The sequence below is a fragment of the Pseudochaenichthys georgianus genome, chromosome 12 (genome assembly GCF_902827115.2).
Source record: "Pseudochaenichthys georgianus chromosome 12, fPseGeo1.2, whole genome shotgun sequence".
NCBI lineage: Eukaryota > Metazoa > Chordata > Actinopteri > Perciformes > Channichthyidae > Pseudochaenichthys > Pseudochaenichthys georgianus.
Genome location: NC_047514.1, coordinates 12,921,102 through 12,935,992, shown reverse-complemented (window position 1 = coordinate 12,935,992; position 14,891 = coordinate 12,921,102). Strand labels below are relative to the sequence as shown.

The following is a 14,891-nucleotide window of genomic DNA, read 5'->3' as shown; positions in this document are numbered from 1 at the left end:
TTTGTATGTTTTGCAGACTGAAGCCTATGCCATTTCAAACTGAGTAAAATTAATACATTTAAAGATAAGTGTAATTTTCTGTTACTGTAGCTGTGATGCATTCCTTTTTGTGTACTTCGGTATTTATTGTGGTGTATCCCCTTCTATAAGATGTCAAGGTGTCATGATGGGATATCTACTCACATATAAATAGAAATGTCTAACATAAGAGGTCTAAAACAATCTATTACATTCCTTTTAAAGTATTTCACCGCCGTTTGAACTGCGGTGGGCCCCCTCCAGCCCCTTCAAGGTCTAATCAGTTCCACGTTCGAGCAATGCCTCAGTTGTTTAAACATAGTGCAAGACTCACATTCTCCACTAAGCGGTGCTTTTTAATAAAGTAGTTTACATCGTGTCATCTATTGCTTTTTCATTTACATTTTTGTTAATAGCTCCTGAAAATAAGAATCTAATGAACTGAATACAGTAAGTAGAATTACCATTGAGGTTTCAATTTATGGGCAGTATTCTTGTATGACACATAATGAAATATATTATAAGATAATTGGCGTGGTGGTAGAAGTGTGTCTGTGCTTGTAGATACACATGAAAGGTGGTTGGCCTTCCTTTTAAGCTTTTAGCTGTTAAACTTTGCTCATGAGAACAGGAGCAATAACTCTTATCTTCAGCATATTTAATCGTGCGCCACAGCACACCCCTTCACTAACAGTGTAATATATGCACTTCATCCAGTATGAATACTCTCGCTCACATACTGTTCATCTGGTTCTCTTTATCAGGCTCAGAGAGTGGAATGCATTGTAGCTACGCCTGGTTTTCATTTCAATCTTTCACCCTTAAGGAAGGCTCATCTAATTGCGTGGGCTTTGCCTCAATGTCTTCGCTTTTATTTTTGCCAAATTCTGTCTTCCTTTCCTTTCTCAATGAAATTCATACTACAAACTCAACCAAAATGTGTACTTATAAGGTCAGGGAGCAGATGGAGAAACATTTCAAGTCCTAATGCCTTTCAAGAGACATTGTTTTAATAAATTCACACTACCTGCTGTCACTGTAGCTTGCTCATTTAGTAGATGTTTATAATATATTGCTCGTTAAATATGTGTCTTTTGTTCCTATTTCTTTTTTCAGGCCAATTGGTTTTTTCCCAGGTCGTTATTTTGAAAAACAAGGATTGAAGGAAGACCAATTGCATTTTGGGTGATTGCACATCAAGGGCCATCACATCTTTGACATATGGTGACTGATCCTGGCATTACATAAAAAAGAAGGTGTTTGTGCTCTGAGAGGACTTACTATATTATATTTACAGAGTGAATTTGGATCATTTAAAATGCCCTATCATTTTCAGTGGGAAAAATCTAGGTTTGATTTCTGTTGAGAATTGATAGTTGAGATGATTGTAAAAAAAGTGATAGATGGCTGGTTTCAGGATTTAGTTGAATGTTGTCATGATGTAAGGAGGTTGAGCTTTAATGGGCCGACGGGGGGAGGGATGAAAACCTTTTTCCTGACAGTTTGTCGGGTTAACTAGCCTGTGGGCACATTTTCCTTTGCTGAACGACTCTGAACTGGTGTGAACCTTTCTAGACTGCGGCATCCATTAGCCTGTCTGGGTCATTTACGGTCATAGCCCCTTCATTTAGAAGCTTTAACTCCTGTTGAACAAATGGCTTTAAGCTGAACTGCTTTTACTATTATCACCCACTTTTACTACGCCATTCTGTCAACACTTCTTCCTCTGACTTGTGGGAGGCAGCAGGCACCGTCAGTCTCTGATAGATACTTACGGAATTTTAAACATAAATCTGTCAAAAGCGGTCAATCTTTAACCGGTGTAATAGTGGAAATAATTTGATTTTGCAGGGTTATTGTCTCTTCAATTGCCCCGCTCTAGAGGGAGGTCAAAGGTCAAGATCAGCTTTACTGCAGCCCCCTGACTGATACCTACAGTTATGCAACAATGTGTGTGTAAATGTAAGAGACATTTCTTTCATAGATAATGGACACTAAAACAGTCAGCTGTGGGACAAAACAGCACCACACATACACACAGAAAATGTGTAAGTGTATATGAGAGAGAAAGAGAAGGAGAGAGGGAGAAAGAAAGAAAAAAACGTTCCTCAAGAAATGCTTTGAAGTCCTAAAAAACAGCAGTTTCCTGTTAACGATCCTGGGGTATAATGTGAACCAGGAGTGTGTGTGTGTGTGTGTGTGTGTGTGTGTGTGTGTGTGTGTGTGTGTGTGTGTGTGTGTGTGTGTGTGTGTGTGTGTGTGTGTGTGTGTGTGTGTGTGTGTGTGTGTGTGTGTGTGTGTGTGTGTGTGTGTGTGTGTGTGTGTGTGTGTGTGTGTGTGTGTGTGTGTGTGTGTGTGTGTGTGTGTGTGTGTGTGTGTGATTGAGGAGGGGGAAGTCTCCCCACTCAGTCCCACTCTGCTGGTAAGAGGGGTTAACATAACTGCAGTCTCTTCTATCCTTTTAACTTTGAGATTCATGTCAGATTTGATCCACCTGCTTTATCTATGATACAGAATTTTCCCGTCTTTAATGGGGTTTTGAATTTGGATTCGACATATGGATTACTCGGTTTTGCGACTGATGATTTAAAGCTTTCGTATTCTTAAATCCCTTCTAAAGAGCTGGCAAATCCATTCTGTTTCAGATGCAACGCTGCTGCCTAGAACAAATGCATTTTTTAACTCGAGGATTTGTGAGCCGCTAACTATTTCCAGCTGATTAACAAACCAACTATACTCATCTGTGTCAGTAATGATTGTTCATTTCAATAAGTCAAACTGGCCTCTGCTGTTCTTTGCTGCTCTGTGGAGCCTCAGCTACCCGGGTCTGCTCACCGCATCGCCGGGCATCAGTCGCAGCAAGCCCAAGGAGCCGCTGGACCCCAATGTGAGGGAGTGGGGAGACTATTCAGACCTCCCCCCTGGGATCGAGCAGGGATTGGGGTTAGACGACGAACATGGCGACAACAGAGGAGCTGGAGAGTCCTCAACCAGCCTGGCTCCGGAGCTGGATTTCCTGGCAGACTTTGCAGGCAAGACAATACAATTATCAGCTGTGTTATTTTCATTTCTGTTTACTTGCCTCTAAACCCTTCCTCCCCTCCAGGTAAAAAGAGACTGTGGGTGATCACAGCTCCATCCCATAATGACCACTACCTTCGTATGATGGAGAAACAGCTGGAGGAAATGGAGCAGGTAGGTTTATTTTCTCTTTAGATATACCCTTTAGAGTTTTATTTAAAAAGAAATGTAATATGGAAAGTGAAAATATTTGTGGAATTTGAGAACAGGTAGAAGAAATCAAGTTCTTACCAGGCAAAGCTTTCCAAAGTCCCTTGTGAAACACATTTCCCCCGGATTATTTTTTCGAAGTCACAATTTCATCTTGATGCTCTTGTCAGGATCATGTATCAGTGTGTGTTGTTGTTGTTGTTGTTGTTGTTGTTGTTGTTGTTGTTGTTGTTGTTGTTGTAATACTCATTTTGTCCACAAGAGGCTGAAGTGCACCACACCTTATGTGTTTAAAGTACATGGATAAATTAAAGTCCCCTGGAAGAAAACATTGGGGTCATCATGGAGTATTTCTCACAGATGAATAATGTTAAGTCGCTTCAAATAATATCCTAGAGTTATGATCCGAAGCTTTTTTTCCACTTTTGTCATAGATAAACTTTGTTTTAAACCATTTACAAAGATTACTCTGAGAAAAAATCCTTTTTACACCTATTCTTAATTCATATAAACAATAAAAAAAAAAGTTAAATCAAAATTAGGAAAAGGATCACCTGATTATTTTTCTCATTAGCATTGCAGGGCTTCAATAGCCTTTCTGTAACTCCTTTTCTTTGTTTTGCGTCTCTGCCGGACTCTTTCAGAAAGCGCTGAACTGCCGTCTAGCAGAAAGAGACACATTCATCGTCACCATCATCCAGAACGCCATGATGGAAGGTCGAATCCAGAAAACAACTTTTGAAGGAGATGCCACAGTGGAGAGCCTGGACCCGGACACAGTTAGCAAACTGTTGCATTACCTGGAGCTAACCAGCCAGGTAACCAGTTAGTCGCTCAACAACATAATATGCTAGCTACAAACATTTCCTTTTAAAGTTTGTATGTACATTCTTCAGTACCTGAGCGTTTCTCCTTGTCTGTACCAATGGTTTCAGGAGCAAGGCTTCACCATGCTGGTTCTAAAGAAAAACCTTCGGGCCAGTGAGCGCTTTCCTTACCCGGTCCGGATTGAGGCGGTTTTGGAGCTCATTGATCAGTTTCCTGTGAGAAAGCTGGAGAAAATGACCAGAAAAGGATCCAACTTGAGGTTTCATTATACTGCCATTTACTGAAACAGAGAACAAAGGAAGATTTTACAAGTTCAATCAGTCTACTTTCAATTTGAAGTGGTACTTTTATTAGGAAAAATGTTTTGGGAAATTCTTCTTCAGTTAGGAGTTAATGCACCAATGGAAGAATGCTTGTTACATTCAAAGTAAATGTGACATGGTAAAGGATTTCAATGATCGTTTCTGAGTTGTTTTTCTGGAAAAATCGACATACATTTGACCTGACAAATGCTGTATTATGTTTTGTTTTACTCAGATGTAAAACCACTAAAAAGAAGCTTGTGATGAAAAGGAAAAAGAAGAAGGTACTGAGCCCTCAGAGGAGAAGGAATGTGACTTCTGTTGTGGCTTTACAGAGAACACCTCCCATGGACAGAAAAGCTGCCCTTAAGAGTAAAATCCAGGAAATACTGAGTGGACGGTCGAGGTTTGTTATCCGTAAGGGGTCAACGAGGGTGAAGGAGTCTAGCAGTGCAGGTGGGGCCACTTCTAACAAACAGCAAAAGGTGCAAAGCCCTCCATCTGTATCAAAGAGCATCGAAGAAGTGAATAAAGACAGGTGCTATGTTCATATTTATAGTCAATCTTTCCAACATGGCAGACATAGGTGTGCTGATGTTTGATTCCACTTACATCCTGCTTAGATGTTATGTTTCCATCTGTCTCCAGTCATTTAAACCAGGAAGAGGTGCTATTTTCAATACTGGACGAACATCAAAGTAATGTTTTCCTTTTCTACTGCAGGCCTGACTCAGCTGTGGAAGAAGGGAAGAGAACACATGGCGGGAAAAACGGTGATGAGAAAAAAGAGCAGAATGTAAAGGAGGACACGCAGGAAAAACAAAGCTCTAAGAAAAAGGGTAAAGGGAAGAAAGGGAAGAAAGGAAAAGGCAGAGGGAAAAAGTCCAACAGAGAGTTCAGTGAGAAGGATAAAACAGCCCTGAAGGAGTTTTTGGACAAGTTGAAGGGGGCAAGAAGGTTAATGGTGAGAACCTTTTTTCCTTATCTTTTACCCGATCCTGATCCACATTTTACAGTAAATGCATGCACAACAAATAGACTTTAAAGGAATATGTGTGCCTGATCAGTAACTCCCCATCATCCATTTAAAGAGAGATGCATCTGTTTTGGTGTTGTCCTGGTAATAGTTGATCTCAACGCCCAGCAGAGAGGCAACTCTGTACATCCAGCAGAGCGACGACAGCATGAAGCAACACTGTGACCTCGCTATTAGGAAGATCACCATGGTGACCATCGTGGGAGAAGGAAGTGACGCCACGCTAACTATGCAACACCACCAGCTAGGTGTGTGTGTGTGTGTGTGTGTGTGTGTGTGTGTGTGTGTGTGTGTGTGTGTGTGTGTGTGTGTGTGTGTGTGTGTGTGTGTGTGTGTGTGTGTGTGTGTGTGTGTGTGTGTGTGTGTGTGTGTGTGTGTGCAGTATGATGTTGTTTGTTTGAACATTTGCATCTACAACATTTGGTTAGGTTCCCTCTATGGAGGATCTCGGAAATAAATATTGAGCAGGTATTATCTATTTGTTTTAACTAGCTACTGTCGGAATATTTGAAACCAACAGAGGAACACTTTGTATTTTTCTACAATGTGTAACCAAACGCAAATATGGTGTTTCCAAGGGGCAAAGGCTTAGGCTGCGGCCCCACGAGGACGAAAACGGCTAAACGCATAGGATTAACGCAAACGCAATCGCAAACGGCTTCCGTCCACATGCAATAATTATCCGGATAGTGTCTGCCCACACGAGACCGCTCCGTTTAGCTCCAACCGCTGGAGAAGCTGCAGTACATATGCAGGAGCCTCTACGTGGCGCTGTAACTTCCTCTACAAAAGCAGCGAAGAAGCAAGGTTGTCATGGTTGCCCTTCTGTTTATTCTCCGCGGTGGGGGCCGAGGGAACCGGGCAGAGTTTTTCGCCAGTCAGCGTGTATTAAAGTTGAAATCTTCCGGACAAAATTATAAAAGTGCCGGTCAAAGGTCTTCTTTGTTATTTATTGAGCTTTAAAACAAATGAATAACGACTCTATATAATATAATGATAAAATACACGGAGCCTCTCTTTTTCCTCCCTCTCTTCGGACAGCGCCATGTCTGTCTCATGCAGCAGCTCATCCAGTAATCAGTGACCCAGCCGACTGTAAAAATAAACATATTTATAACTAGTTTAGGGAGTTTGAGAGGTAATTAAAATAGCTAAGGGTGATGATCTGACTTGAAGTGTGTGTTTTGCTGCAGCGGGAGGAGCTGCAGGGGAGCAGAGCTGCGTGTCTCCGTCCTGTCAGATTAGACTTCACTCGCGAGAGAAAGATAAATAATCTGAATTCAGGGTGCAGTTTACTTTGACGTGGGGGTGAGCAGCAGAGGTGGGGAGAGGCGGGGCTATTGCCTCATCATTATTGCTGTAGATGTTGCACAAACAACTGTAGCATGGTCAATAGCGTCCGGAGCACGATAGCAACTCTGCGATCCGCCATTGTTGTTGTTGTTGGTGGCGAAACACTTCAGCACTGGCGCGGGGTAAGAGGAGGTGAGCAGAAGAGGTGGGGAGAGGCGGGGCTATTGCGCAATCACTATCAGTGATCTGAAAATGTCCGTATAGGGCGCACACACGGAGCTGTTTGACCCCCCAGAGAGTGGCGTATGCATTTCTATCCACCTTGGGACCCGTTGTCGTTTCCTCAGTCGTTTAGTGCCATATTCGGTCGTCCTCGTGTGGCCGCAGCCTTAGTTTACTGTGAATTGCAAAACTGTCAAACAGTGAATCCTTTTAATCTTGCATATGTTGTAACAAAATGTTGTTCAAGCTTCTTCCTCTTCTCAAAACATCTTAGATTAGAGGGTAAGCATGCTAATATTTGACAAATTAGCAGAAGACCCAAACTTTGTGCTTCATCTTTGAAGAATGTAGGTATTTGGTCATAAATCAACTTTCGGAAAACCCCATAAAACAGGCCTACAAATACAGTCCCTGAAGATTACACGGTGGTTGCACTGGGTTACACTAATGTAGATAACTGTCTGTTCCCGCATTGATTTACGTTGTGTGTGTTTCAGAGTCTGAGCCTCCACTCAGTGACCGATCAGAAAATTTCTCAGACTCTGGTCTGATCTCTCTGTTGAGATCAGAGCTCGGCCTGTCGTCCTCGGACCTCTTTTCCATGACCGTCACAGACTACGACATCAAGCCCAACGTAAAACAGTCTTCTCTGAACTTTTTATTGTCTTTTTATCTGGTTTAGATAAGTGTGCATGCTAGTTCTCAGCACCACTCAGGATCACACCTGGAAGTAGTCTAGTTCACAGCTGGCCAGTCTGTTGAGAACAATATTCACCTCGTCTGCCACAGACAAAATGTTTTAAAAATTACACATCAAGTACCACCATTTCATTTATTTGAGAAAATCCAATAGAATTGAGCACAATTGAATAAGAGATGTTTGTAATGAATTGATACATATAATGAAATTGACAAATAGATGTGTTTTTGTTTTGTTGTTGTTTTAGGCATGTCAGGACCAATTGAAATGTAATTCCATGTAATATTTAACCTATTTAGCTTTTCTTTACCCTAGAGAGTTTTTGAGGCCCCCCCATCAGGTCCTGCTCTGTTCGAGTACATTGACAACTTTGCCTCAAGGCGCTCAGAAAAAGAAAAGGAAAGGAGGAGCCCTCCGTCCTGCTCCAATGGGAAGCAAAAGCCTGAAGCTGATAATATACTGCTCAGGTATTGCACGTTAGCTTAGTGTTCATTATCATCTAATACAACGCAGATACAAAAACATCCTCTCATCTCTTAACCTGATGTCACCCACCACTGACTGATACCCCGTTATCAAACTAGGTTCGTGTCTAAAAGGAGACTGCTGCTCATCTCTGCTCCCTCTGAGGACGACTACTCCTTCCAGCAGCAGCTCTCTGCTCTCAGTGGACAGGGGTGTCACTTGGGTCGGTCAGACACACACACACACACACACACACACACACACACACACACACACACACACACACACACACACACACACACACACACACACACACACACACACACACACACACACACACACACACACACACACACACACACACACACACACACACACACACACACACACACACACACACACACACACCATACTTCTGCTGCACAATACACTGCTTGTCTTCTCTGTAGTTTTCGGTGCAATGAGGAAATGTTTCAACAGTCACATTTCCTGCCTGACCTTCCAACCAACGGTGCCAGTTGCCTTATTGGGCAGAATTGCATAATAACTATTTTTCAAAGAAGGACATACATGTATATAAGTGTACTTTATTATTTTACTATAACGTATTCTTATGTATTACAGTTTTTCTCAATTGCTAAACCCACTATTTAGAATCAAAATTCATTTCTTCAAAACAAGAACATAGCCATCTAAACAGAAACACACTTGCCATAACTCTGAATATCTTTTGCAAAATGCACTTACATGACCAAAACTGAAAATACTGGTCACAAAAAAGAATAAGTCGATCGAAACAGAACAAATTGTCCTCTAATGAGACAAATGTGTTTTCATAACTGACACTCCGGTCACCATAATAACACATTCTACCATAACAATATACATTTCTTGCAAAGTGCTCGAAGGCACTCAAAACTAAAAATACCCCTTCCAAAACCAGATACCTTCTCCAAAAACAAACATTTGTCAGCTCATTAGAAGACTATTTGAACAGTCATTACTAAGTGGCACACTAAATCTAAGTGGCACACTAAATCATGTAATCAATACACACACCTCAAGCTATCGATATTGGAAACTGAACGGAAAACTGACAAGTTGGGAGAAACAAACTTACATATAGGAAAAACAGTATGTTACTGTAAATATTTCATTGTTTTTATTGTCTCATTTTCAGAAGAGCACCGTAACAGAAACAAAAGATGAATAGCAATACACTGGGAAAAAAATAGCATGGGTAAATGATGTAAATCAGCAGTAAAGCAGAGAATGAGATCTATATAGCTTTACTGATCTGCTCTTTGGCCTCTGTCTGGCTACATAGCCTCATCTACGTCACAGCCTATATCTCCTTGCGTGTCGACACCACCCTTGACAGGATTCCGCAGAGATGTCCCGACAGCCAGCATTCATTGCGTCCAAAAGGGGCATTCTGTCATGAGGATGATGGTCACAAACCTTCCATCTCCAGGCAGAGAAGAACTCCTCAATGGGGTTTAGAAATGGGGAGTATGGAGGGAGGAACTCCATGACCATGTGTGGATGAGCCTCAAACCATGCCCTCACGTCACGAGAGTGGTGGAATGCAACATATGACCACGTGAACCGACCTCACTTGATCCCTCTCTTCTGGTGGCACAAGTCGGTCATACAGGACATCTAGGAAGGCAAGGACACGTTGCGTGTTATATGCTCCCATTACAGGGATGTGAGCAAGGACGCCTTGTGTCGAGATAGCCGCACACAATGTTATGTTTCCTCCCCTTTGACCTGGAACAAAGACTGTTGCTCTTTGCCCAATAAGGTTCCTCCCACGTCTCCTCACTTTGGAGAGGTTGAAGCCTGCTTCATCCACATACAAAAACATGTGGTAATGCATTGCCTTCCAGCTCCATCATTCGCTAAAGAAAATGAAACAAACAGAGGACCGTTTTACATTACTGTAAGCAGTCTGACATACTACAAATATAGGCAAGCCATCACTGTGATTGAGGTCCTTACCTGTACATATCGGTGCCTTAATACCGGTGCCTTAACTCCTTCACACGGTCAGAGTTGCGTTCAAAAGGAACCTTATAGATCTGTTTCATTCTGAGGTGGTGCCTCTTTAACACCCGGTCATTGGTTGCAAGACTTATAGATGGAATGTTACTGAAGACATCCTGGTCTGCAATTATTCTGGCCTGAATCTCCCTTAAGCGGATTTCATTGTTGGCCACAACCATATCAACAATGGCAGACTCTTGTTCTGGAGTAAAGGCCTTTCCTCTGCCACCAGAGCGGGGTGCTCTTTCAGTTCTATCAATACATATTTGAGAATGTTATGTACTGTAATATAAAAACAGTGATCGAAACCTACATAAAAATAGAAATGCATGAAGTGCTGTAAAAAAGGGTTACAGTAGCTTACCTATTTTCGTGCCTGAAGATCCTAATAATGGATGCCACTGTTGATCTCCGTATATTGGGCTGAACCCTTTGGCCAGCCTCACTGAGGGACATGCCATGGTTTATGACGTGGTCCACAATAGTTGCACGGGTGTTGCACGCATTGGTCCCCTTTCAACTCTTCCACCACGCATACGTACAGCTCTCCCTCTTCCTCTGTGAACATCAGGGTTCCCTCTTCCTCTCTGAACATCAGGGTTCCCTCTTCCTCTGTGAACATCAGGGTTCCATCTTCCTCTCTGAACATCAGGGTTCCCTCTTCCTCTCTGAACATCAGGGTTCCCTCTTCCTCGCTGAACATCAGGGTTCCCTCTTCCTCTGTGAACAACAGGGTTCCCTCTTCCTCTCTGAACATCAGGGTTCCCTCTTCCTCTGTGAACATCAGCCCTCCCTCTTCCTCTGTGAACATCAGGGTTCCCTCTTCCTCTCTGAACATCAGCCCTCCCTCTTCCTCTGTGAACATCAGGGTTCCCTCTTCCTCTGTGAACATCAGGGTTCCCTCTTCCTCTGTGAACAACAGGGTTCCCTCTTCCTCTCTGAACAACAGGGTTCCATCTTCCTCTGTGAACAACAGGGTTCCCTCTTCCTCTCTGAACAACAGGGTTCCCTCTTCCTCTCTGAACATCAGGGTTCCCTCTTCCTCTCTGAACAACAGGGTTCCCTCTTCCTCTCTGAACAACAGGGTTCCCTCTTCCTCTCTGAACATCAGGGTTCCCTCTTCCTCTGTGAACAACAGGGTTCCCTCTTCCTCGCTGAACAACAGGGTTCCCTCTTCCTCTCTGAACATCAGGGTTCCATCTTCCTCTCTGAACATCAGGGTTCCCTCTTCCTCTCTGAACATCAGGGTTCCCTCTTCCTCTCTGAATATCAGGGTTCCCTCTTCCTCTCTGAACATCAGGGTTCCATCTTCCTCTCTGAACATCAGGGTTCCCTCTTCCTCTCTGAACATCAGGGTTCCCTCTTCCTCTCTGAACATCAGGGTTCCCTCTTCCTCTCTGAACATCAGGGTTCCCTCTTCCTCTCTGAACAACAGGGTTCCATCTTCCTCTCTGAACATCAGGGTTCCATCTTCCTCTCTGAACATCAGGGTTCCCTCTTCCTCTCTGAACATCAGGGTTCCATCTTCCTCTCTGAACATCAGGGTTCCATCTTCCTCTCTGAACATCAGGGTTCCCTCTTCCTCTCTGAACATCAGCCCTCCCTCTTCCTCTGTGAACATCAGGGTTCCTTCTTCCTCTCAGAGCTCCTCTACCTACTCGATCAGCCATTTTGTTCACACAAACATCTTACTGAAGTGAGGGAGGTCTTTTATAGGATTCTCACTAATTACGATTACGATGGGAAAGTCATTGATATCAGCTAACAGCAACATCATTACTGTAAGGTATACAGTACATTCCATGCGGTTACCTTTTTCAATGGGGTGATTGACTGATAACAAGTGTTAATATTTTGCACATCAAGTGTCAATTAGTGTAGCTATGGTCTACGTTTATGAGGAGTAAGTGTTATCCACTGTGAGAAGATTATTTTGTTTTGTAGACATGAGTTACACAAAAGATTGTTGATGTTTGTGTAGAGCATTGTAACTTCAGTTAGAGAATTGTGTGCTCTGTTTTGCAAAACACTGCTTAGCATCTGCATTTTGTGTGATATCAATGATAAATGGTATACTGTTGTAGAGAAATGGTTTTCTGTTTCGATGGCTGTGCTGTTGGTTTGATGAAAGGAATTTTGATTCTAAATTGTGGGTTTAGCGATTGAGAAAAACTGTAAGCGGATTTCATTGTTGGCCACAACCATATCAACAATGGCAGACTCTTGTTCTGGAGTAAAGGCCTTTCCTCTGCCACCAGAGCGGGGTGCTCTTTCAGTTATATCAATAAATATTTGAGAATGTTATGTACTGTAATATAAAAACAGTGATCATAAAAATAAAAATACATAAAAAATACATTAAAAATACATAAAAATAGAAATGCATGAAGTGCTGTAAAAAAGGGTTACAGTGCCTGAAGATCCTAATAATGGATGCCACTGTTGATCTCCGTATATTGGGCTGAACCCTTTGGCCAGCCTCACTGAGGGACATGCCATGCTTTATGACGTGGTCCACAATAGTTGCACGGGTGTTGTCCGAAACTACTGTTCGCATTGGTCCCCTTTCAACTCTTCCACCACGCATACGTACAGCACTCCCTCTTCCTCTGTGAACATCAGGGTTCCCTCTTCCTCTCTGAACATCAGGGTTCCCTCTTCCTCGCTGAACATCAGGGTTCCCTCTTCCTCTGTGAACATCAGGGTTCCCTCTTCCTCTCTGAACATCAGGGTTCCCTCTTCCTCGCTGAACATCAGGGTTCCATCTTCCTCTGTGAACAACAGGGTTCCTTCTTCCTCTCAGAGCTCCTCTACCTACTCGATCAGCTATTTTGTTCACACAAACATCTTACTGAAGTGAGGGAGGTCTTTTATAGGATTATGACTAATTACAATTACTATAGGATTGATATCAGCTGATTACAGTACATTCCATGCAGTTACCTTTTTCAATGGGGTGATTGACTGATAACAAGTGTTAATATTTTGCACATCAAGTGTCAATTAGTGTAGCTATGGTGTAAGTTTATGAGGAGTAAGTGTTATCCACTGTGAGAAGATTATTTTGTTTTGTAGACATGAGTTACACAAAATATTTTTGATGTTTGTGTAGAGAATTGTAACTTCAGTTAGAGAATTGTGTGCTCTGTTTTGCAAAACACTGCTTAGCATCTGCATTTTGTGTGATATCAATGATAAATGGTATACTGTTGTCGAGAAATGGTTTTATTGTTTCGATGGCTGTGCTGTTGGTTTGATGAAAGGAATTTTGATTCTAAATAGTGGGTTTAGCGATTGAGAAAAAATGTAAGACAGCTAATTGCAGAGGTCGACAATTACAATACATTTACATTTGAGTACTGTACTTGAGTACAATTAGAAGGTGTACTTTTAGTGTTTTTAATGCCACTTTATACTTGGATGCTTCGACATATTTTCAGAGTTTATTACATTTTTGAAAATACATTATTTATGTAAAAATATATAAGTAATTTTATAATTGGCCATCCTGCAAAAGCTATTTTTTTAAACATTAAATAAATCTTTAATAAAAAAAATGTTGGGTCTTTCCTCAGGCATTCGCCACTTTGCCATGTTGAAGCTGATTGGAACTGGGAACAAAGCAACAGGAACTGTTGAACTATTTCCCCTAAACGGTAATAAGTTCATTTTTGTAATTCCTTCAAACAGTCTTTATCGAGAGGAAAACATACTTTTCACCTTGTCATTGTTCTTGCAGGTCATAGTCAGAGTGAAGTCGAACCTCTATCCAGGGACATGGTAAACAATCTGAGAGAACAGCTGAAGATCAGTAAGGACTATTTCAGCATGCTGTTTGTGGGGAAGGACAGCGACGTCAAGGCGTGGTTCCCGTCCCCCATGTGGACTCTGGATAACGTCTACGACCTGGTGGACTCCACGGAGCAGCGGGTGCAGGAGGAGAAGCTGCAGAAGAGACTGGGGATCCACTGCCCTGAGGACAGAGGGAGAGGAGCCAGTGATGCATACTATCACCAGTCACAGCAATGATGAGAAGGAAGGAGGAAGAAGATTTAGTGGAGTGAAGAAGAGCTTCCTATATTCTGGAGATGACACAGCAAACACATGAACATACACAAGTTAATAACAAGGACCTACAAACACATCTTCAGCACAATAATAAGCTGTATATGTTTATGTTTGCAAGAAATAAATGTGAAAGCTGAACAGAAAATGTTTCAGGAATGGTTTCATTCAAGAAAGACTTAAGGAAAACACATGTGCAACTTGTTTAAATTGTATTTTAAAATCTGGTATGCTCATTGAAGTAACAATGAAACATTAAACTGTACTCCAAGGACGAGCAGATTGAGCTCTCTGGCAACACTTCTGTCCACTCTTTCTCAAACACAATCACTGTCTAAAATGGAAAAATGGAACTTCCCTCTGCTGAAACGCTGTGATAATCAAATTGAAACTGTATTTAAACAAAAAACATGTTCTTCATTTTAATTCTGGGCTAAACATCTGTTTTTTAAAGAGCTGCAGTCTCCAGACACCTCAGGGTCAATAAAACAAAGAGTTAGTGATGCATGACACGTTGCATGCTTCAATAACATTCTTAACAACGTTTGATTAAACGGCATAGTCTTTCAGTTCTGAAAAAAACAAAACATTTGACATGTACGTATCTGTATGCCTATGATTAGATAAGATAAGATGGACTTTTATTAATCTCTCGTGGGGAAATTGTTTCTCTGCATTTGAC

The 14,891-nt window shown here is 42.0% G+C and overlaps 1 protein-coding gene across 1 annotated transcript; it reads left to right on the top strand.

Moving 5' to 3' along the window:
- The first annotated feature begins 2,446 nt into the window (after positions 1–2,446).
- On the top strand, positions 2,447–14,472 carry ccdc80l2 (coiled-coil domain containing 80 like 2). The gene is made up of 12 exons (XM_034095442.1): positions 2,447–3,050; positions 3,125–3,213; positions 3,894–4,067; positions 4,185–4,336; positions 4,615–4,917; positions 5,103–5,343; positions 5,507–5,663; positions 7,428–7,564; positions 7,946–8,097; positions 8,215–8,318; positions 13,720–13,800; positions 13,884–14,472. The coding sequence occupies exons 1-12, from the start codon at positions 2,771–2,773 to the stop codon at positions 14,171–14,173; spliced, it is 2,160 nt and encodes a 719-aa protein (XP_033951333.1). The 5' UTR covers positions 2,447–2,770; the 3' UTR covers positions 14,174–14,472.
- The last annotated feature ends 419 nt before the right edge of the window (positions 14,473–14,891 follow it).

Bases quoted from the DNA above. Each gene is read 5' to 3' on its own strand.
- ccdc80l2 (XM_034095442.1), top strand. From the start codon at position 2,771: ATGATTGTTCATTTCAATAAGTCAAACTGGCCTCTGCTGTTCTTTGCT. The intron at 3,051-3,124 runs GCAAGACAATAC...CCTCCCCTCCAG, and splicing joins TTTCCTGGCAGACTTTGCAG to GTAAAAAGAGACTGTGGGTG. The intron at 8,098-8,214 runs GTATTGCACGTT...TTATCAAACTAG, and splicing joins GCTGATAATATACTGCTCAG to GTTCGTGTCTAAAAGGAGAC.